The sequence below is a fragment of the Oncorhynchus masou genome, unplaced genomic scaffold, assembly GCF_036934945.1.
Source record: "Oncorhynchus masou masou isolate Uvic2021 unplaced genomic scaffold, UVic_Omas_1.1 unplaced_scaffold_2694, whole genome shotgun sequence".
NCBI lineage: Eukaryota > Metazoa > Chordata > Actinopteri > Salmoniformes > Salmonidae > Oncorhynchus > Oncorhynchus masou.
The window spans coordinates 7,339-30,382 of NW_027009128.1; the positions used below are offsets into that span (position 1 = coordinate 7,339).

Sequence of the window (23,044 nt, forward strand, 5' to 3'; positions counted from 1 at the left end):
TCATCTCAGCAGCTTAGCCAGCAGGTCAGGGGTTCCAGGCGTCTGTCACCACGTATACTGTAGGCCTCTCACACCAGCAAATCCAGACACACACACACTTATGTGGATCATGTCCCCTCTCTGTACTTTGATGGCATCGTGTTAAACTCTTCAGTAGACCACAGGGATGTCTGACCTGACCTGTGATTTTTATCTTCATGGTCGTATTATATTAATGCTTACGTACTCTTCAAATAAAGTTTGACTAAATATTTTGTATTCTGTTGTTGTTCACAGAGCGATCACAATGGGGAAAGGCTGCATGAAGGCAACCAAGTACTTCCTGTTCCTGTTCAATGTCCTCTTCTTCGTAAGTATCTTATTTCCCAGACACAGATGACATGCCAATACAGTGCAGGACCTCAGCCTCTCCTCTGAGTGGATGAAAACCGTGCCTGACAATAACAACCGTCTGATCGATATGACATGACCCGCCACGGCTCTATTGCCCTGCTGGACCGGGTTGAGGTCGAGTCGGTGGGAGGGAATGTGAACTCATCAACACACACCAACTACTCTCTGTCATCCTTTGTCTTCTTGTTTCACTCTCTCATTCTCTGACATCATTCACTCTCGCGCGCCCTTTAGCTCTCATGCCCTTTCTCTCTCTCTCTCTCTCTCATGCCCTTTCTCTCTCTCTCTCTCTCATGCCCTTTCTCTCTCTCTCTCATGCCCTTTCTCTCTCTCTCTCATGCCCTTTCTCTCTCTCTCTCATGCCCTTTCTCTCTCTCTCTCATGCCCTTTCTCTCTCTCTCATGCCCTTTCTCTCTCTCTCTCATGCCCTTTCTCTCTCTCTCTCATGCCCTTTCTCTCTCTCTCTCATGCCCTTTCTCTCTCTCTCTCTCTCTCTCTCTCTCTCTCTCTCTCTCATGCCCTCTCTCTCTCTCTCTCTCTCTCTCTCTCTCTCTCTCTCATGCCCTCTCTCTCTCTCTCTCTCTCTCATGCCCCTCTCTCTCTCTCTCTCTCTCTCTCTCATGCCCTCTCTCTCTCTCTCTCATGCTCTCTCTCTCTCTCTCTCTCATGCCCTCTCGCTCTCTCTCTCTCTCTCTCTCTCTCTCTCTCTCTCTCATGCCCTCTCGCTCTCTCTCTCTCTCTCTCATGCCCTCTCTCTCTCTCTCTCTCTCTCATGCCCCCTCTCTCTCTCTCTCTCTCTCATGCCCTCTCTCTCATGCCCCCTCTCATGCCCCTCTCTCTCTCTCTCATTCCCCCTCTCTCTCTCTCATGCCCTCTCTCTCTCTTTCTCTCTCTCTCTCATTCCCCCTCTCTCTCTCTCTCTCGCCCCCTCCCTCCATCCCTCTCTCCCTGGTTTCTTCATTAGAGAGCAGATTAAGTGATTGTGGCCTGGTTACCACGGAGATACTCATCCGCTCAATCCAAGGCTCCCACAATCCCCCTCTCTCCATCATCCATCATTCCCATCTCTGAACAGGGTCAATTAAAAGTCTGATCCAGAGTTTAAGGCTTTTAAGTTACACTGTGAATGTATGGTGTGATCCCACTACTAACAGGACTGATGTAGAGAAACATCACTACTAACAGGACTGATGTAGAGAAACTAGAATGGAACAGTACTGATGTAGAGAAACTAGAATGGAACAGGACTGATGTAGAGAAACATCACTACTAACAGGACTGATGTAGAGAAACTAGAATGGAACAGGACTGATGTAGAGAAACATCACTACTCTCTCTGTCTCTTTCTCTCCCTCCGTCTCTCTCTCTCCCCATCTGCAGCTGTTTGGCGCCCTCATCATGGGGTTCGGACTGTGGGTCCTTCTGGACAATGAGAGCTTCATGGTCATCCTGCGTAAGTTTATCAAACTATACATACTAATGTGACAGTCATTTCACCAGAGGAAAGACAGTAATGTGGCAGTCATTTCACCAGAGGAAAGACAGTAATGTGGCAGTCATTTCACCAGAGGAAGGACAGTAATGTGGCAGTCGTTTCACCAGAGGAAGGACAGTAATGTGGCAGTCGTTTCACCAGAGGAAGGACAGTAATGTGGCAGTCGTTTCACCAGAGGAAGGACAGTAATGTGGCAGTCGTTTCACCAGAGGAAGGACAGTAATGTGGCAGTCGTTTCACCAGAGGAATGACAGTAATGTGGCAGTCGTTTCACCAGAGGAATGACAGTAATGTGGCAGTCGTTTCACCAGAGGAATGACAGTAATGTGGCAGTCGTTTCACCAGAGGAATGACAGTAATGTGGCAGTCGTTTCACCAGAGGAATGACAGTAATGTGGCAGTCGTTTCACCAGAGGAATGACAGTAATGTGGCAGTCGTTTCACCAGAGGAATGACAGTAATGTGGCAGTCGTTTCACCAGAGGAATGACAGTAATGTGGCAGTCGTTTCACCAGAGGAATGACAGTAATGTGGCAGTCGTTTCACCAGAGGAATGACAGTAATGTGGCAGTCGTTTCACCAGAGGAATGACAGTAATGTGGCAGTCGTTTCACCAGAGGAATGACAGTAATGTGGCAGTCGTTTCACCAGAGGAATGACAGTAATGTGGCAGTCGTTTCACCAGAGGAATGACAGTAATGTGGCAGTCGTTTCACCAGAGGAATGACAGTAATGTGGCAGTCGTTTCACCAGAGGAATGACAGTAATGTGGCAGTCGTTTCACCAGAGGAATGACAGTAATGTGGCAGTCGTTTCACCAGAGGAATGACGGTAATGTGGCAGTCGTTTCACCAGAGGAATGACGGTAATGTGGCAGTCGTTTCACCAGAGGAATGACGGTAATGTGGCAGTCGTTTCACCAGAGGAATGACGGTAATGTGGCAGTCGTTTCACCAGAGGAATGACGGTAATGTGGCAGTCGTTTCACCAGAGGAAGGGCGGTAATGTGGCAGTCGTTTCACCAGAGGAAGGACGGTAATGTGGCAGTCGTTTCACCAGAGGAAGGACGGTAATGTGGCAGTCGTTTCACCAGAGGAAGGACGGTAATGTGGCAGTCGTTTCACCAGAGGAAGGACGGTAATGTGGCAGTCGTTTCACCAGAGGAAGGACGGTAATGTGGCAGTCGTTTCACCAGAGGAAGGACGGTAATGTGGCAGTCGTTTCACCAGAGGAAGGACGGTAATGTGGCAGTCGTTTCACCAGAGGAAGGACGGTAATGTGGCAGTCGTTTCACCAGAGGAAGGACGGTAATGTGGCAGTCGTTTCACCAGAGGAAGGACGGTAATGTGGCAGTCGTTTCACCAGAGGAAGGACGGTAATGTGGCAGTCGTTTCACCAGAGGAAGGACGGTAATGTGGCAGTCGTTTCACCAGAGGAAGGACGGTAATGTGGCAGTCGTTTCACCAGAGGAAGGACGGTAATGTGGCAGTCGTTTCACCAGAGGAAGGACGGTAATGTGGCAGTCGTTTCACCAGAGGAAGGACGGTAATGTGGCAGTCGTTTCACCAGAGGAAGGACGGTAATGTGGCAGTCTTTTCACCAGAGGAATGACGGTAATGTGGCAGTCTTTTCACCAGAGGAATGACGGTAATGTGGCAGTCTTTTCACCAGAGGAATGACGGTAATGTGGCAGTCTTTTCACCAGAGGAATGACAGTAATGTGGCAGTCTTTTCACCAGAGGAATGACAGTAATGTGGCAGTCATTTCACCAGAGGAATGACAGTAATGTGGCAGTCATTTCACCAGAGGAATGACAGTAATGTGGCAGTCATTTCACCAGAGGAATGACAATGTGGCAGTCATTTCACCAGAGGAATGATAATGATAGCAATAGTTGATGCCCATCTATTCCTCTCTGTTTTATATTATAATGCAGCCGTGATGGCAAGCGGGATGCAGACCCTGATGAGTCTTCTGTTACTTCTGTTACATTGTTTACTCTGCCTGCACTGCTCCATTGTTGATACAATGTATCATCTGTTATAACCAAGAGCACAGACCAGTCTGAGTTGACTTTATGTTGATACAATGTATCATCTGTTATAACCAAGAGCACAGACCAGTCTGTTGACTTTATGTTGATACAATGTATCATTTCATCTGTTATAACCAAGAGCACAGACCAGTCTGAGTTGACTTTATGTTGATACAATGTATCATTTCATCTGTTATAACCAAGAGCACAGGCCAGTCTGAGTTGACTTTATGTTGATACAATGTATCATTTCATCTGTTATAACCAAGAGTACAGGGCCAGTCTGAGTTGACTTTATGTTGATACAATGTATCATTTCATCTGTTATAACCAAGAGTACAGGGCCAGTCTGAGTTGACTTTATGTTGATACAATGTATCATTTCATCTGTTATAACCAAGAGCACAGACTAGTCTGAGCTGACTTTATGTTGATACAATGTATCATCTGTTATAACCAAGAGCACAGACCAGTCTGAGTTGACTTTATGTTGATACAATGTATCATTTCATCTGTTATAACCAGGAGCACAGACCAGTCTGGGTTGACTTTATGTTGATACAATGTATCATTTCATCTGTTATAACCAAGAGCACAGACCAGTCTGAGTTGACGTTATGTTGATACAATGTATCATTTCATCTGTTATAACCAAGAGCACAGACCAGTCTGAGTTGACTTTATGTTGATACAATGTATCATTTCATCTGTTATAACCAAGAGCACAGACCAGTCTGAGTTGACTTTATGTTGATACAATGTATCATTTCATCTGTTATAACCAAGAGCACAGACCAGTCTGGGTTGACTTTATGTTGATACAATGTATCATTTCATCTGTTATAACCAAGAGCACAGACTAGTCTGAGTTGACTTTATGTTGATACAATGTATCATCTGTTATAACCAAGAGCACAGACCAGTCTGAGTTGACTTTATGTTGATACAATGTATCATTTCATCTGTTATAACCAAGAGCACAGACCAGTCTGAGTTGACTTTATGTTGATACAATGTATCATTTCATCTGTTATAACCAAGAGCACAGACCAGTCTGAGTTGACTTTATGTTGATACAATGTATCATTTCATCTGTTATAACCAGGAGCACAGACCAGTCTGGGTTGACTTTATGTTGATACAATGTATCATTTCATCTGTTATAACCAAGAGCACAGACCAGTCTGAGTTGACGTTATGTTGATACAATGTATCATTTCATCTGTTATAACCAAGAGCACAGACCAGTCTGAGTTGACTTTATGTTGATACAATGTATCATTTCATCTGTTATAACCAAGAGCACAGACCAGTCTGAGTTGACTTTATGTTGATACAATGTATCATTTCATCTGTTATAACCAAGAGCACAGACCAGTCTGAGTTGACTTTATGTTGATACAATGTATCATATCATCTGTTATAACCAAGAGCACAGACCAGTCTGAGTTGACTTTATGTTGATACAATGTATCATTTCATCTGTTATAACCAAGAGCACAGACCAGTCTGAGTTGACTTTATGTTGATACAATGTATCATTTAATCTGTTATAACCAAGAGCACGGACCAGTCTGAGTTGACTTTATGTTGATACAATGTATCATCTGTTATAACCAAGAGCACAGACCAGTCTGAGTTGACTTTATGTTGATACAATGTATCATTTCATCTGTTATAACCAGGAGCACAGACCAGTCTGGGTTGACTTTATGTTGATACAATGTATCATTTCATCTGTTATAACCAAGAGCACAGACTAGTCTGAGCTGACTTTGTATCAACATAATGTATCATTTCATCTGTTATAACCAAGAGCACGGACCAGTCTGAGTTGACTTTATGTTGATACAATGTATCATCTGTTATAACCAAGAGCACAGACCAGTCTGAGTTGACTTTATGTTGATACAATGTATCATTTCATCTGTTATAACCAAGAGCACAGACCAGTCTGAGTTGACTTTATGTTGATACAATGTATCATTTCATCTGTTATAACCAAGAGCACAGACCAGTCTGGGTTGACTTTATGTTGATACAATGTATCATTTCATCTGTTATAACCAAGAGCACAGACCAGTCTGGGTTGACTTTATGTTGATACAATGTATCATTTCATCTGTTATAACCAAGAGCACAGACCAGTCTGAGCTGACTTTATGTTGATACAATGTATCATTTCATCTGTTATAACCAAGAGCACAGACCAGTCTGAGTTGACTTTTGTTGATACAATGTATCATCTGTTATAACCAAGAGCACAGACCAGTCTGAGCTGACTTTATGTTGATACAATGTATCATTTCATCTGTTATAACCAAGAGCACAGACCAGTCTGAGTTGACTTTATGTTGATACAATGTATCATTTCATCTGTTATAACCAAGAGCACAGACCAGTCTGAGTTGACTTTATGTTGATACAATGTATCATTTCATCTGTTATAACCAAGAGCACGGACCAGTCTGAGTTGACTTTATGTTGATACAATGTATCATCTGTTATAACCAAGAGCACAGACCAGTCTGAGTTGACTTTATGTTGATACAATGTATCATTTCATCTGTTATAACCAAGAGCACAGGGCCAGTCTGAGTTGACTTTATGTTGATACAATGTATCATTTCATCTGTTATAACCAAGAGCACAGGGCCAGTTTGAGTTGACTTTATGTTGATACAATGTATCATTTCATCTGTTATAACCAAGAGCACAGACCAGTCTGAGTTGACTTTATGTTGATACAATGTATCATTTCATCTGTTATAACCAAGAGCACAGACCAGTCTGAGTTGACTTTATGTTGATACAATGTATCATTTCATCTGTTATAACCAAGAGCACAGACCAGTCTGAGCTGACTTTATGTTGATACAATGTATCATTTCATCTGTTATAACCAAGAGCACAGACCAGTCTGTTGACTTTATGTTGATACAATGTATCATTTCATCTGTTATAACCAAGAGCACAGACCAGTCTGAGTTGACTTTATGTTGATACAATGTATCATTTCATCTGTTATAACCAAGAGCACAGACCAGTCTGAGTTGACTTTATGTTGATACAATGTATCATTTCATCTGTTATAACCAAGAGCACAGACCAGTCTGTTGACTTTATGTTGATACAATGTATCATTTCATCTGTTATAACCAAGAGCACAGACCAGTCTGAGTTGACTTTATGTTGATACAATGTATCATCTGTTATAACCAAGAGCACAGACCAGTCTGAGTTGACTTTATGTTGATACAATATATCATCTGTTATAACCAAGAGCACAGACCAGTCTGTTGACTTTATGTTGATACAATGTATCATCTGTTATAACCAAGAGCACAGACCAGTCTGAGTTGACTTTATGTTGATACAATGTATCATCTGTTATAACCAGGAGCACAGGGCCAGTTTGAGTTGACTTTATGTTGATACAATGTATCATCTGTTATAACCAAGAGCACAGACCAGTCTGAGTTGACTTTACAAGTTCACTGTCAAATTGAGAAATTGACTCAAACTCAACTAAAAGAAGAAGAAACTTTATTATGAGGCCAAGATCAATGATATAAAGAATAATGGGAGTACTTTAAATGGAATTATGGGTAGAATTTAGCCCCATCTTTCATCCAATCAGATGGCTTTATTCATCACAAAACCAATTTATTTGATTGATTACTTCATTGGCAATGTGTGTTAGCGTTAGGCAGGAAATGCCAACAGGAAACTTAGGCAGGAAATGCCAACAACGAACAGTGAGCAAATTGTATTCATGCATTAGAAAAACACATAATGAATGAAAAGCATTTCAAGTTGGAATTCTGTCAAGTTAGTGTGGCAGAGGTGGAACAATAGTTGTTCACGAACAATAATGACAAACCTCCTGGCATTGACAACTTAGATGGAAAGCTACTGAGGATGGTAGCTGACTCTATAGCCACTCCTACTGAGGATGGTAGCTGACTCTATAGCCACTCCTAATGAGGATGGTAGCTGACTCTATAGCCCCTCCTACTGAGGATGGTAGCTGACTCTATAGCCCCTCCTACTGAGGATGGTAGCTGACTCTATAGCCACTCCTACTGAGGATGGTATCTGACTCTATAGCCACTCCTACTGAGGATGGTAGCTGACTCTATAGCCACTCCTACTGAGGATGGTAGCTGACTCTATAGCCACTCCTACTGAGGATGGAAGCTGACTCTATAGCCACTCCTACTGAGGATGGTAGCTGACTCTATAGCCACTCCTACTGAGGATGGTAGCTGACTCTATAGCCACTCCTACTGACTCTATAGCCACTCCTACTGAGGATGGTAGCTGACTCTATAGCCACTCCTACTGAGGATGGTAGCTGACTCTATAGCCACTCCTACTGAGGATGGTAGCTGACTCTATAGCCACTCCTACTGAGGATGGTAGCTGACTCTATAGCCACTCCTACTGAGGATGGTAGCTGACTCTATAGCCACTCCTACTGACTCTATAGCCCCTCCTACTGAGGATGGTAGCTGACTCTATAGCCACTCCTACTGAGGATGGTAGCTGACTCTATAGCCACTCCTACTGAGGATGGTAGCTGACTCTATAGCCACTCCTACTGAGGATGGTAGCTGACTCTATAGCCACTCCTACTGAGGATGGTAGCTGACTCTATAGCCACTCCTACTGAGGATGGTAGCTGACTCTATAGCCACTCCTACTGAGGATGGTAGCTGACTCTATAGCCACTCCTACTGAGGATGGTAGCTGACTCTATAGCCACTCCTACTGAGGATGGTAGCTGACTCTATAGCCACTCCTACTGAGGATGGTGGCTGACTCTATAGCCACTCCTACTGAGGATGGTAACTGACTCTATAGCCACTCCTACTGAGGATGGTAGCTGACTCTATAGCCCCTCCTACTGAGGATGGTAGCTGACTCTATAGCCCCTCCTACTGAGGATGGTAGCTGACTCTATAGCCACTCCTACTGAGGATGGTAGCTGACTCTATAGCCACTCCTACTGAGGATGGTAGCTGACTCTATAGCCACTCCTACTGAGGATGGTAGCTGACTCTATAGCCACTCCTACTGAGGATGGTAGCTGACTCTATAGCCACTCCTACTGAGGATGGTAGCTGACTCTATACCCACTCCTACTGAGGATGGTAGCTGACTCTATAGCCACTCCTACTGAGGATGGTAGCTGACTCTATAGCCACTCCTACTGAGGATGGTAGCTGACTCTATAGCCACTCCTACTGAGGATGGTAGCTGACTCTATAGCCCCTCCTACTGAGGATGGTAGCTGACTCTATAGTCACTCCTACTGAGGATGGTAGCTGACTCTATAGCCACTCCTACTGAGGATAGTAGCTGACTCTATAGTCACTCCTACTGAGGATGGTAGCTGACTCTATAGCCACTCCTACTGAGGATGGTAGCTGACTCTATAGCCACTCCTACTGAGGATGGTAGCTGACTCTATAGCCACTCCTACTGAGGATGGTAGCTGACTCTATAGCCACTCCTACTGAGGATGGTAGCTGACTCTATAGCCACTCCTACTGACTCTATAGCCACTCCTACTGACTCTATAGCCACTCCTACTGAGGATGGTAGCTGACTCTATAGCCACTCCTACTGAGGATGGTGGCTGACTCTATAGCCACTCCTACTGAGGATGGTGGCTGACTCTATAGCCACTCCTACTGAGGATGGTAGCTGACTCTATACCCACTCCTACTGAGGATGGTGGCTGACTCTATAGCCACTCCTACTGAGGATGGTAGCTGACTCTATAGCCACTCCTACTGAGGATGGTGGCTGACTCTATAGCCACTCCTACTGAGGATGGTAGCTGACTCTATAGCCACTCCTACTGAGGATGGTGGCTGACTCTATAGCCACTCCTACTGAGGATGGTAGCTGACTCTATAGCCACTCCTACTGAGGATGGTATCTGACTCTATAGCCACTCCTATTGAGGATGGTAGCTGACTCTATAGCCACTCCTACTGAGGATGGTAGCTGACTCTATACCCACTCCTACTGAGGATGGTAGCTGACTCTATAACCACTCCTACTGACTCTATAGACACTCCTACTGAGGATGGTAGCTGACTCTATAACCACTCCTACTGAGGATGGTAGCTGACTATAGCCACTCCTACTGAGGATGGTAGCTGACTCTATAGCCACTCCTACTGAGGATGGTAGCTGACTCTATAACCACTCCTACTGAGGATGGTAGCTGACTCTATAGCCCCTCCTACTGAGGATGGTAGCTGACTCTATAGCCACTCCTACTGAGGATGGTATCTGACTCTATAGCCACTCCTACTGAGGATGGTAGCTGACTCTATAGCCACTCCTACTGAGGATGGTGGCTGACTCTATAGCCACTCCTACTGAGGATGGTAGCTGACTCTATAGCCACTCCTACTGAGGATGGTGGCTGACTCTATAGCCACTCCTACTGAGGATGGTAGCTGACTCTATAGCCACTCCTACTGAGGATGGTAGCTGACTCTATAGCCACTCCTACTGAGGATGGTAGCTGACTCTATAGCCACTCCTACTGAGGATGGTAGCTGACTCTATAGCCACTCCTACTGAGGATGGTAGCTGACTATAGCCACTCCTACTGAGGATGGTAGCTGACTCTATAGCCACTCCTACTGAGGATGGTAGCTGACTCTATAGCCACTCCTACTGACTCTATAGCCACTCCTATTGAGGATGGTAGCTGACTATAGCCACTCCTACTGAGGATGGTAGCTGACTCTATAGCCACTCCTACTGAGGAGGGTGGCTGACTCTATAGCCACTCCTACTGAGGATGGTAGCTGACTCTATAGCCACTCCTACTGAGGATGGTATCTGACTCTATAGCCACTCCTACTGAGGATGGTAGCTGACTCTATAGCCACTCCTACTGAGGATGGTAGCTGACTCTATAGCCACTCCTACTGAGGATGGTGGCTGACTCTATAGCCAGTCCTACTGAGGATGGTAACTGACTCTATAGCCACTTCTACTGAGGATGGTAGCTGACATTATAGCCACTCCTACTGAGGATGGTAGCTGACTCTATAGCCACTCCTACTGAGGATGGTAGCTGACTCTATGGCCACTCCTACTGAGGATGGTAGCTGACTCTATAGCCACTCCTACTGAGGATGGTAGCTGACTCTATAGCCACTCCTACTGAGGATGGTAGCTGACTCTATAGCCACTCCTACTGAGGATGGTAGCTGACTCTATAGCCACTCCTACTGAGGATGGTAGCTGACTCTAACCACTCCTACTGAGGATGGTGGCTGACTCTATAGCCACTCCTACTGAGGATGGTAGCTGACTCTATAGCCACTCCTACTGAGGATGGTAGCTGACTCTATAGCCACTCCTACTGAGGATGGTAACTGACTCTATAGCCACTCCTACTGAGGATGGTATCTGACTCTATAGCCACTCCTACTGAGGATGGTAGCTGACTCTATAGCCACTCCTACTGAGGATGGTAGCTGACTCTATAACCACTCCTACTGAGGATGGTGGCTGACTCTATAGCCACTCCTACTGAGGATGGTAGCTGACTCTATAGCCACTCCTACTGAGGATGGTAGCTGACTCTATAGCCACTCCTACTGAGGATGGTGGCTGACTCTATAGCCACTCCTACTGAGGATGGTAGCTGTTCTCTAGCCGTTCCAACATTAGAGGAGAGGGATCTGTTCTCTAGCCGTTCCAACATTAGAGTAACGGGAATGAGGAGAGGGATCTGTTCTCTAACCGTTCCAACGTTAGAGGAGAGGGATCTGTTCTTTAGCCGTTCCAACGTTAGAGTAGAGGGATCTGTTCTTTAGCCGTTCCAACGTTAGAGTAGAGGGATCTGTTCTCTAGCCGTTCCAACGTTAGAGGAGAGGGATCTGTTCTTTAGCCGTTCCAACGTTAGAGTAGAGGGATCTGTTCTCTAGCCGTTCCAACGTTAGAGGAGAGGGATCTGTTCTCTAGCCGTTCCAACGTTAGAGTAGAGGGATCTGTTCTCTAGCCGTTCCAACGTTAGAGGAGAGGGATCTGTTCTCTAGCCGTTCCAACGTTAGAGGAGAGGGATCTGTTCTCTAGCCGTTCCAACGTTAGAGGAGAGGGATCTGTTCTCTAGCCGTTCCAACGTTAGAGTAGAGGGATCTGTTCTCTAGCCGTTCCAACGTTAGAGTAGAGGGATCTGTTCTCTAGCCGTTCCAACGTTAGAGTAGAGGGATCTGTTCTCTAGCCGTTCCAACGTTAGAGGAGAGGGATCTATTCTCTAGCCGTTCCAAAGTTAGAGTAGAGGGATCTGTTCTCTAGCCGTTCCAACGTTAGAGGAGAGGGATCTGTTCTCTAGCCGTTCCAACGTTAGAGTAGAGGGATCTGTTCTCTAGCCGTTCCAACATTAGAGGAGAGGGATCTGTTCTCTAGCGAGGAGAGGGATCTGTTCTCTAGCCGTTCCAACATTAGAGGAGAGGGATCTGTTCTCTAGCCGTTCCAACATTAGAGGAGAGGGATCTGTTCTCTAGCGAGGAGAGGGATCTGTTCTCTAGCCGTTCCAACGTGAGAGTAACTGTAATGAGGAGAGTGATCTGTTCTCTAGCTGTTCCAACGTGAGTAACAGTAATGAGGAAAGGGATCTGTTCTCTAGCTGTTCCAACGTGAGAGTAACGGTAATGAGAAGAGGGATCTGTGATGTGCTGCAGGGTCTGTCTCTAATAATCAGAGACATGTCTGGTTAAACTGCTTTGGCTGGGAATGAGGGTTCCCATCCAGAGGTTGACATATTCCTTCAGTAATATTGCCACAGTCATCCCGCTTAGAAGAAGAAGAAGAACTCCGCCAGCATGGCATTATTGAACTTCCTGTATTCCACATTGGTCACACGCTAGAGTATAGCGTGAACCAACCACAGCCATTTCATCACGGTATTAAATAGGATACTGTTTTTTCTGTGTATTGAGTTCGCTTCGTCTCCATGACCTGTATACATTTGGCCATGTTTCACATCTTGTGTATGCATTTCTTGCAAGGAAGCATTTCACTCTACTGCGCTGACACTACGCTGACACTGACACTGACACTACCCTGTACTCTACGCTGACACTGCGCTGTACTGTACACTGACACTACACTGTACTGTACTCTGACACTGCGCTGACAAAAAAAACACTTTGATTTGCATGGAGGGCCAGATGTTTCTGCCGTTATAGTGAAAACCTCTGGGGAGCTCGTCTCTGTCTCCAAGGACGACGTCTCCTTCAACGAAATACTTGAGATGAGGTTGAACTGTCCGTTCTCTCTGTGTCTCAGTGGTGGGTTTTCTGGGCTTTGCAGAAAGTTTGGGCCTCCGTGACGGCACACGTCTGGTTCCAGACCTCCGGAGTGGTCCACAGAAACATGCTTCTCTCTTTCCTTTGAAAGCCTCAGAATGTTTGGCAGTGACACACACACACACACACACACACACACACACTGAGAACAGTGTCCTCGGAGTAACATATATCATTCCTCCTGTTGCCAGACAAAATCTATGTCCCAAATTGCACACTGTTCCCTATATAGTGCACAATATTTAACATTTTTTTTTTTTGACTTTTTGGTCAAAAGTAGTGCACTATATCGGGAAAAGGGTGCCATTTGAAATGCAGACCTAATCTCTCTCTGGCTCCAGTTGACTTTTATTTTTTATAGAAGCCAGAATTCCCAGAACTGTTTCCATGAACAGATATGCTGGTTTGAGTTCAGGTCTCCTTTTGGTTTTGTGGGAATTTAGTGGCCTTATAGGAAGATGTCTGTTATATTCTACTGTCTGTCTGTCTACCTGTCGGACGTGAGGCAGAACGTGGTGTCTGCTAAGGGATGAATGGGCTAAAATGCCTGTCACTGTGTAGTAGGTGCGCTAACATGCTAGCCTATATATGGTTTTTACATTTACATTTACATTTAAGTCATTTAGCAGACGCTCTTATCCAGAGCGACTTACAAATTGGTGAATTCACCTTCTGACATCCAGTGGAACAGCCACTTACAATAGTGCATCTAAATCATTTAAGGGGGGAGAAGGATTACTTATCCTATCCTAGGTATTCCTTGAAGAGGTGGGGTTTCAGGTGTCTCCGGAAGGTGGTGATTGACTCTGCTGTCCTGGCGTCGTGAGGGAGTTTGTTCCACCATTGGGGGCCAGAGCAGCGAACAGTTTTGACTGGGCTGAGCGGGAACTGTACTTCCTCAGTGGTAGGGAGGCGAGCAGGCCAGAGGTGGATGAACGCAGTGCCCTTGTTTGGGTGTAGGGCCTGATCAGAGCCTGGAGGTACTGCGGTGCCGTTCCCCTCACAGCTCCGTAGGCAAGCACCATGGTCTTGTAGCGGATGCGAGCTTCAACTGGAAGCCAGTGGAGAGAGCGGAGGAGCGGGGTGACGTGAGAGAACTTGGGAAGGTTGAACACCAAACGGGCTGCGGCGTTCTGGATGAGTTGTAGGGGTTTAATGGCACAGGCAGGGAGCCCAGCCAACAGCGAGTTGCAGTAATCCAGACGGGAGATGACAAGTGCCTGGATTAGGACCTGCGCCGCTTCCTGTGTGAGGCAGGGTCGTACTCTGCGGATGTTGTAGAGCATGAACCTACAGGAACGGGCCACCGCCATGATGTTGGTTGAGAACGACAGGGTGTTGTCCAGGATCACGCCAAGGTTCTTAGCGCTCTGGGAGGAGGACACAATGGAGTTGTCAACCGTGATGGCGAGATCATGGAACGGGCAGTCCTTCCCCGGGAGGAAGAGCAGCTCCGTCTTGCCGAGGTTCAGCTTGAGGTGGTGATTCGTCATCCACACTGATATGTCTGCCAGACATGCAGAGATGCGATTCGCCACCTGGTCATCAGAAAGGGGAAAGGAGAAGATTAATTGTGTGTCGTCTACATAGCAATGATAGGAGAGACCATGTAAGGTTATGACAGAGCCAAGTGACTTGGTGTATAGCGAGAATAGGAGAGGGCCTAGAACAGAGCCCTGGGGACACCAGTGGTGAGAGCGCGTGGTGAGGAGACAGATTCTCGCCACGCCACCTGGTAGGAGCGACCTGTCAGGTAGGACGCAATCCAAGCGTGGGCCGTGCCGGAGATGCCCAACTCGGAGAGGGTGGAGAGGAGGATCTGATGGTTCACAGTATCGAAGGCAGCCGATAGGTCTAGAAGGATGAGAGCAGAGGAGAGAGAGTTAGCTTTAGCAGTGCGGAGCGCCTCCGTGATACAGAGAAGAGCAGTCTCAGTTGAATGACTAGTCTTGAAACCTGACTGATTTGGATCAAGAAGGTCATTCTGAGAGAGATAGCGGGAGAGCTAGCCAAGGACGGCACGTTCAAGAGTTTTGGAGAGAAAAGAGAGAAGGGATACTGGTCTGTAGTTGTTGACATCGGAGGGATCGAGTGTAGGTTTTTCAGAAGGGGTGCAACTCTCGCTCTCTTGAAGACGGAAGGGGACGTAGCCAGCGGTCAGGGATGAGTTGATGAGCGAGGTGAGGTAAGGGAGAAGGTCTCCGGAAATGGTCTGGAGAAGAGGAGGGGATAGGGTCAAGCGGGCAGGTTGTTGGGCGGCCGGCCGTCACAAGAAGCGAGATTTCATCTGGAGAGAGAGGGGAGAAAGAGGTCAGAGCACAGGGTAGGGCAGTGTGAGCAGAACCAGCGGTGTCGTTTGACTTAGCAAACGAGGATCGGATGTCGTCGACCTTCTTTTCAAAATGGTTGACGAAGTCATCTGCAGAGAGGGAGGAGGGGGGGAGGGGGAGGAGGATTCAGGAGGGAGGAGGATTCAGGAGGGAGGAGAAGGTGGCAAAGAGCTTCCTAGGGTTAGAGGCAGATGCTTGGAATTTAGAGTGGTAGAAAGTGGCTTTAGCAGCAGAGACAGAGGAGGAAAATGTAGAGAGGAGGGAGTGAAAGGATGCCAGGTCCGCAGGGAGGCGAGTTTTCCTCCATTTCCGCTCTGCTGCCCGGAGCTCTGTTCTGTGAGCTCGCAATGAGTCGTCGAGCCACGGAGCGGGAGGGGAGGACCGAGCCGGCCTGGAGGATAGGGGACATAGAGAGTCAAAGGATGCAGAAAGGGAAGAGAGGAGGGTTGAGGAGGCAGAATCAGGAGATAGGTTGGAGAAGGTATGAGCAGAGGGAAGAGATGATAGGATGGAAGAGGAGAGAGTAGCGGGGGAGAGAGAGCGAAGGTTGGGACGGCGCGATACCATCCGAGTAGGGGCAGTATGGGAAGTGTTGGATGAGAGCGAGAGGGAAAAGGATACAAGGTAGTGGTCGGAGATTTGGATGTGAGTTGCAATGAGGTTAGTGGAAGAACAGCATCTAGTAAAGATGAGGTCGAGCGTATTGCCTGCCTTGTGAGTAGGGGGGGAAGGTGAGAGGGTGAGGTCAAAAGAGTAGAGGAGTGGAAAGAAGGAGGCAGAGAGGAATGAGTCAAAGGTAGACGTGGGGAGGTTAAAGTCGCCCAGGACTGTGAGAGGTGAGCCGTCCTCAGGAAAGGAGCTTATCAAGGCATCAAGCTCATTGATGAACTCTCCGAGGGAACCTGGAGGGCGATAAATGATAAGGATGTTAAGCTTGAAAGGGCTGGTAACTGTGACAGCATGGAATTCAAAGGAGGCGATAGACAGATGGGTAAGGGGAGAAAGAGAGAATGACCACTTGGGAGAGATGAGGATCCCGGTGCCACCACCCCGCTGACCAGAAGCTCTCGGGGTGTGCGAGAACACGTGGGCGGACGAAGAGAGAGCAGTAGGAGTAGCAGTGTTATCTGTGGTGATCCATGTTTCCGTCAGTGCCAAGAAGTCGAGGGACTGGAGGGAGGCATAGGCTGAGATGAACTCTGCCTTGTTGGCTGCAGATCGTCAGTTCCAGAGGCTACCGGAGACCTGGAACTCCACGTGGGTCAGGCGCGCTGGGACCACCAGATTAGGGTGGCCGCGGCCACGCGGTGTGGAGCGTTTGTATGGTCTGTGCAGAGAGGAGAGAACAGGGATAGATAGACACATAGTTGACAGGCTACAGAAGAGGCTACGCTAATGCAAAGGAGATTGGAATGACAAGTGGACTACACGTCTCGAATGTTCAGAAAGTTAAGCTTACGTAGCAAGAATCTTATTGACTAAAATGATTGAAATGATACAGTACTGCTGGAGTAGGCTAGCTGGCAGTGGCTGCGATGTTGACACTACACTAATCAAGTCGTTTTACCATAGCGATGCTAAAATACTAGCCTGTGTATCGCCTACATCAGACTGCTTAAATACAAGCCTGCACAGTAGTCGATTGCTAAACTGCTAACCTATATGTGTTAACAGCAGATATGCTAACGAGTCTGCTTGTTCCCACCTCTTCAGAGGAGTCCCCCATGGTGTACTGTAGGTATGCTAAAATGCTAGCCTATGTAAGGTTTTTACCATAGCGATGCTAATGTGCTAACCTGCGAGTGTTGCTTTGTTTCTCTCTACAGAAGAGTCCTCCACAGTGCTGAAGATAGCTTCCTACATCCTGATAGGTGTCGGTGGTCTCTCCATGTTGATGGGCTTCCTGGGTTGCCTGGGGGCTATCTACGAGATCCGCTGTCTGCTGGGCCTGGTGAGTGCACACACACACAGACATACACACAGGCACACACAGACATACACACAGGCACTCACAGACATACACACAGGCACTCACAGACATACCCAGGCACTCACAGACATACCCAGGCACTCACAGACATACCCAGGCACTCACAGACATACCCAGGCACTCACAGACATACCCAGGCACTCACAGACATACCCAGGCACTCACAGACATACACACAGGCACTCACAGACATACACACAGGCACTCACAGACATACACACAGGCACTCACAGACATACACACAGGCACTCACAGACATACACACAGGCACTCACAGACATACACACAGGCACTCACAGACATACACACAGGCACTCACAGACATACACACAGGCACTCACAGACATACACACAGGCACTCACAGACATACACACAGGCACTCACAGACATACACACAGGCACTCACAGACATACACACAGGCACTCACAGACATACACACAGGCACTCACAGACATACAGACATACACACAGGCACTCACAGACATACACACAGGCACTCACATCTCCAACATCTACACTGAGTGGACAAAACATTAGGAACACCTGCTCTTTCCATTGACATAGCTTTCACCTGGTCAGTCTATGATCCCTTATTGATGTCTCTTGTTAAATCCACTTCTATCAGTGTAGATGAAGGGAGGAGACGGGTTAAAGAAGGATTTTTAAACCTTGAGACATGGATTGTGTATGTGGGCCATTCAGAGGGTGAAAGGACAAGACAAAATATTGAGGTGCCTTTGAACGGTGTACGGTAGTAGGTGTCAGGAACACTGGTTTGTGTCAAGAACTGCAACGATGCTGGGTTTTTCACTCTCAACAGTTTCCTGTGTGTATTAAGAACGGTCCACCACCTAAAGGACATCCAGCCAACTTGACACAACTGTGGGAAGCACTGGAGTCAACATGAACCAGCATCCCTGTGGAAGGCTTTCGACACCTTGTAGAGTCCCTGTGGAAGGCTTTCAACACCTTGTAGAGTCCCTGTGGAAGGCTTTCAACACCTTGTAGAGACCCTGTGGAAGGCTTTCAACACCTTGTAGAAATCACGCCCCGATGAATTGAGTCTGTTATGAGGACAAAAAGTGGCCGCAACTCAATAGAAGGAAGGTGTTCCTAATGTTTTGTCCACTCAGTGTATGCTAGTGTGAATGCATTACAAACTACTGTACAGGGAGGAGTCGCTCACAAAGCCCCGTGGCTGTTCCAGTAGTGGCTGTTCCAGTAGTGGCTGTTCCAGTAGTGGCTGTTCCAGTAGTGGCTGTTCCAGTAGTGGCTGTTCCTGTTGGATATTGCAGCAACACAAAGCCCCGTGGCTGTTCCAGTAGTGGCTGTTCCAGTAGTGGCTGTTCCAGTAGTGGCTGTTCCTGTAGTGGCTGTTCCTGTAGTGGCTGTTCCAGTAGTGGCTGTTCCAGTAGTGGCTGTTCCAGTTGGATATTGTAGCAACACAAAGCCCCGTGGCTGTTCCTGTTGGATATTGTAGCTACACAAAGACCCGTGGCTGTTCCAGTAGTGGCTGTTCCTGTAGTGGCTGTTCCTGTAGTGGCTGTTCCTGTAGTGGCTGTTCCTGTAGTGGCTGTTCCTGTAGTGGCTGTTCCTGTAGTGGCTGTTCCAGTAGTGGCTGTTCCTGTAGTGGCTGTTCCTGTAGTGGCTGTTCCTGTTGGATATTGTAGCAACACAAAGCCCCGTGGCTGTTCCTGTTGGATATTGTAGCAACACAAAGCCCCGTGGCTGTTCCTGTAGTGGCTGTTCCTGTAGTGGCTGTTCCTGTAGTGGCTGTTCCTGTAGTGGCTGTTCCTGTAGTGGCTGTTCCTGTAGTGGCTGTTCCTGTTGGATATTGCAGCAACACAAAGCCCCGTGGCTGTTCCAGTAGTGGCTGTTCCTGTTGGATATTGTAGCAACACAAAGCCCTGTGGCTGTTCCAGTTGGATATTGTAGCAACACAAAGCCCCGTGGCTGTTCCTGTTGGATATTGTAGCTACACAAAGCCCCGTGGCTGTTCCTGTTGGATATTGTAGCTACACAAAGCCCCCGTGGCTGTTCCAGTAGTGGCTGTTCCAGATGGATATTATTGACACACAAAGCCCCGTGGCTGTTCCTGTTGGATATTGTAGCTACACAAAGCCCGTGGCTGTTCCAGTTGGATATTGTAGCAACACAAAGCCCCGTGGCTGTTCCAGTAGTGGCTGTTCCAGATGGATATTGTTGACACACAAAGCCCGTGGCTGTTCCAGTTGGATATTGTTGCAACACAAAGCCCCGTGGCTGTTCCAGTTGGATATTGTAGCAACACAAAGCCCCGTGGCTGTTCCAGTTGGATATTGTAGCAACACAAAACCCCGTGGCTGTTCCTGTTGGATATTGTAGCAACACAAAGCCCCGTGGCTGTTCCTGTTGGATATTGTAGCAACACAAAACCTCGTGGCTGTTCCTGTTGGATATTGTAGCAACACAAAGCCCCGTGGCTGTTCCTGTTGGATATTGTAGCAACACAAAGCCCCGTGGCTGTTCCTGTTGGATATTGTAGCAACACAAAGCCCCGTGGCTGTTCCTGTTGGATATTGTAGCAACACAAAGCCCCGTGGCTGTTCCTGTTGGATATTGTAGCAACACAAAGCCCCGTGGCTGTTCCTGTTGGATATTGTAGCAACACAAAGCCCCATGGCTGTTCCAGTTGGATATTGTAGCAACACAAAGCCCCGTGGCTGTTCCTGTTGGATATTGTAGCAACACAAAGCCCCGTGGCTGTTCCTGTTGGATATTGTAGCAACACAAAGCCTCGTGGCTGTTCCTGTTGGATATTGTAGCAACACAAAGCCCTGTGGCTGTTCCTGTAGTGGCTCTTCCTGTAGTGGCTGTTCCAGTAGTGGCTGTTCCAGTAGTGGCTGTTCCTGTTGGATATTGTAGTAACAGAATGCCCCGTGGCTGTTCCTGTTGGATATTGTAGCAACACAAAGCCCTGTGGCTGTTCCAGTTGGATATTGTAGCAACACAAAGCCCCGTGGCTGTTCCTGTTGGATATTGTAGCAACACAAAGCCCCGTGGCTGTTCCTGTTGGATATTGTAGCAACAGAAAGCCCCGTGGCTGTTCCAGTTGGATATTGTAGCAACAGAAAGCCCCGTGGCTGTTCCTGTTGGATATTGTAGCTACACAAAGCCCCGTGGCTGTTCCTGTTGGATATTGTAGCAACACAAAGCCCCGTGGCTGTTCCTGTTGGATATTGTAGCAACACAAAGCCCCGTGGCTGTTCCTGTTGGATATTGTAGCAACACAAAGCCCCGTGGCTGTTCCTGTTGGATATTGTAGCAACACAAAGCCCCGTGGCTGTTCCTGTTGGATATTGTAGCAGCGTCTAGGAGATGATGTGGAAGTTCACATCCTGGTCAATTATTTACATCCATAGTTGAATACATAATGCATTTCTATTTGAAGGCAAAGTGGTGTGGATGTCTGAACGATGCTGCAGGGGATGATGTCTGGCGATTGGGTGGATGTGTTTATGTATTGTTATGATGGACTGTTGCCAGGGTGATGTCATCTCATATATCCCATGATCCTCTCTTCCTCCCCAGTACTTCACCTGCCTGCTGCTGATTCTGATTGGTCAGGTGGCAGCCGGTGTACTCATCTACTTCCAGAAGGACCTGGTGAGTGATGTCACTTCCTGTTTACACATGTTGTTAGTCGAGTTCAGGAAAAAGAGAGATGTCAGAAAAGTATGTCATTTTGTAATTTAGCAGACACACTTAACCCTAACTGCTCCTGTAAGTCACAGTGGATAAGTGCCTTGCTCATGGGCACATCGACAGATTTTTCAACTGGTCAGCTCGGGATTCGAACCAGCAATATTTTGGTTACTGGCCCAAAGCTCTTCACTGCCGCTGCTCTTAACCACTACACGGTGTGTCTGTGTACCTGAACATTCCAGAATGTTGAACCCGCCTGAACACAACCTGTTCTGTAGAAAGTGACTCACCCTTCACCCTTGAGACAACACCTTGTTCTAAGACTGATTACACCTTATTACTTACAGTCAGAACACGCTACCAAAAGCTGTGTTAATGCATTATACTGGACCAGAACAACATATACATTCTATAGGACCAGAACAACATATACATTCTATAGGACCAGAATAATATATACATTCTATAGGACCAGAATAATATATACATTCTATAGGACCAGAATAACATTCTATAGGACCAGAACAACATATACATTCTATAGGACCAGAACAACATATACATTCTATAGGACCAGAACAACATATACATTCTATAGGACCAGAATAACATATACATTCTATAGGACCAGAATAATATATACATTCTATAGGACCAGAATAACATTCTATAGGACCAGAACAACATATACATTCTATAGGACCAGAACAACATATACATTCTATAGGACCAGAACAACATATACGTTCTATAGGACCAGAATAACATGTACATTCTATAGGACCAGAATAACATGTACATTCTATAGGACCAGAATAACATACACATTCTATAGGACCAGAATAACATGTACATTCTATAGGACCAGAATAATATATACATTCTATAGGACCAGAATAACATGTACATTCTATAAGACCAGAATAATATATACATTCTATAGGACCAGAATAACATGTACATTCTATAGGACCAGAATAACATGTACATTCTATAGGACCAGAATAACATATACATTCTACTGGACCAGAATAACATATACATTCTACTGGACCAGAACAACATATACATTCTACTGGACCAGAACAACATTCTACTGGACCAGAATAACATTCTATAGGACCAGAATAACATATACATTCTATAGGACCAGAATAACATATACATTCTACTGGACCAGAACAACATTCTATAGGACCAGAACAACATATACATTCTACTGGACCAGAACAATATATACATTCTATAGGACCAGAACAACATATACATTCTATAGGACCAGAACAACATTCTACAGGACCAGAACAACATATACATTCTACTGGACCAGAACAATATATACATTCTATAGGACCAGAATAATATATACATTCTATAGGACCAGAATAATATATACATTCTATAGGACCAGAATAACATATACATTCTACTGGACCAGAATAACATATACATTCTACTGGACCAGAACAACATATACATTCTACTGGACCAGAACAACATATACATTCTATAGGACCAGAATAACATGTACATTCTATAGGACCAGAATAACATGTACATTCTATAGGACCAGAATAACATGTACATTCTATAGGACCAGAATAACATATACATTCTACTGGACCAGAATAACATATACATTCTACTGGACCAGAACAACATATACATTCTACTGGACCAGAACAACATTCTACTGGACCAGAATAACATTCTATAGGACCAGAATAACATATACATTCTACTGGACCAGAATAACATATACAT

At 46.2% G+C, this 23,044-nt stretch overlaps 1 protein-coding gene across 1 annotated transcript in view; it reads left to right on the forward strand.

The window, feature by feature from the left end:
- Positions 1-264: 264 nt before the first annotated feature.
- The window catches only part of LOC135533832 (CD82 antigen-like), a gene marked incomplete at its 3' end in the record, with an annotated part of 46,415 nt that continues 23,635 nt past the window's right edge, over positions 265-23,044 (forward strand). The window contains exons 1-4 of the mRNA XM_064961046.1: positions 265-349; positions 1,774-1,846; positions 17,431-17,555; positions 21,167-21,310. Coding sequence (XP_064817118.1) covers positions 287-349; positions 1,774-1,846; positions 17,431-17,555; positions 21,167-21,310 — 405 coding nt within the window. The remainder of the gene's footprint in view (positions 350-1,773; positions 1,847-17,430; positions 17,556-21,166; positions 21,311-23,044) is intronic.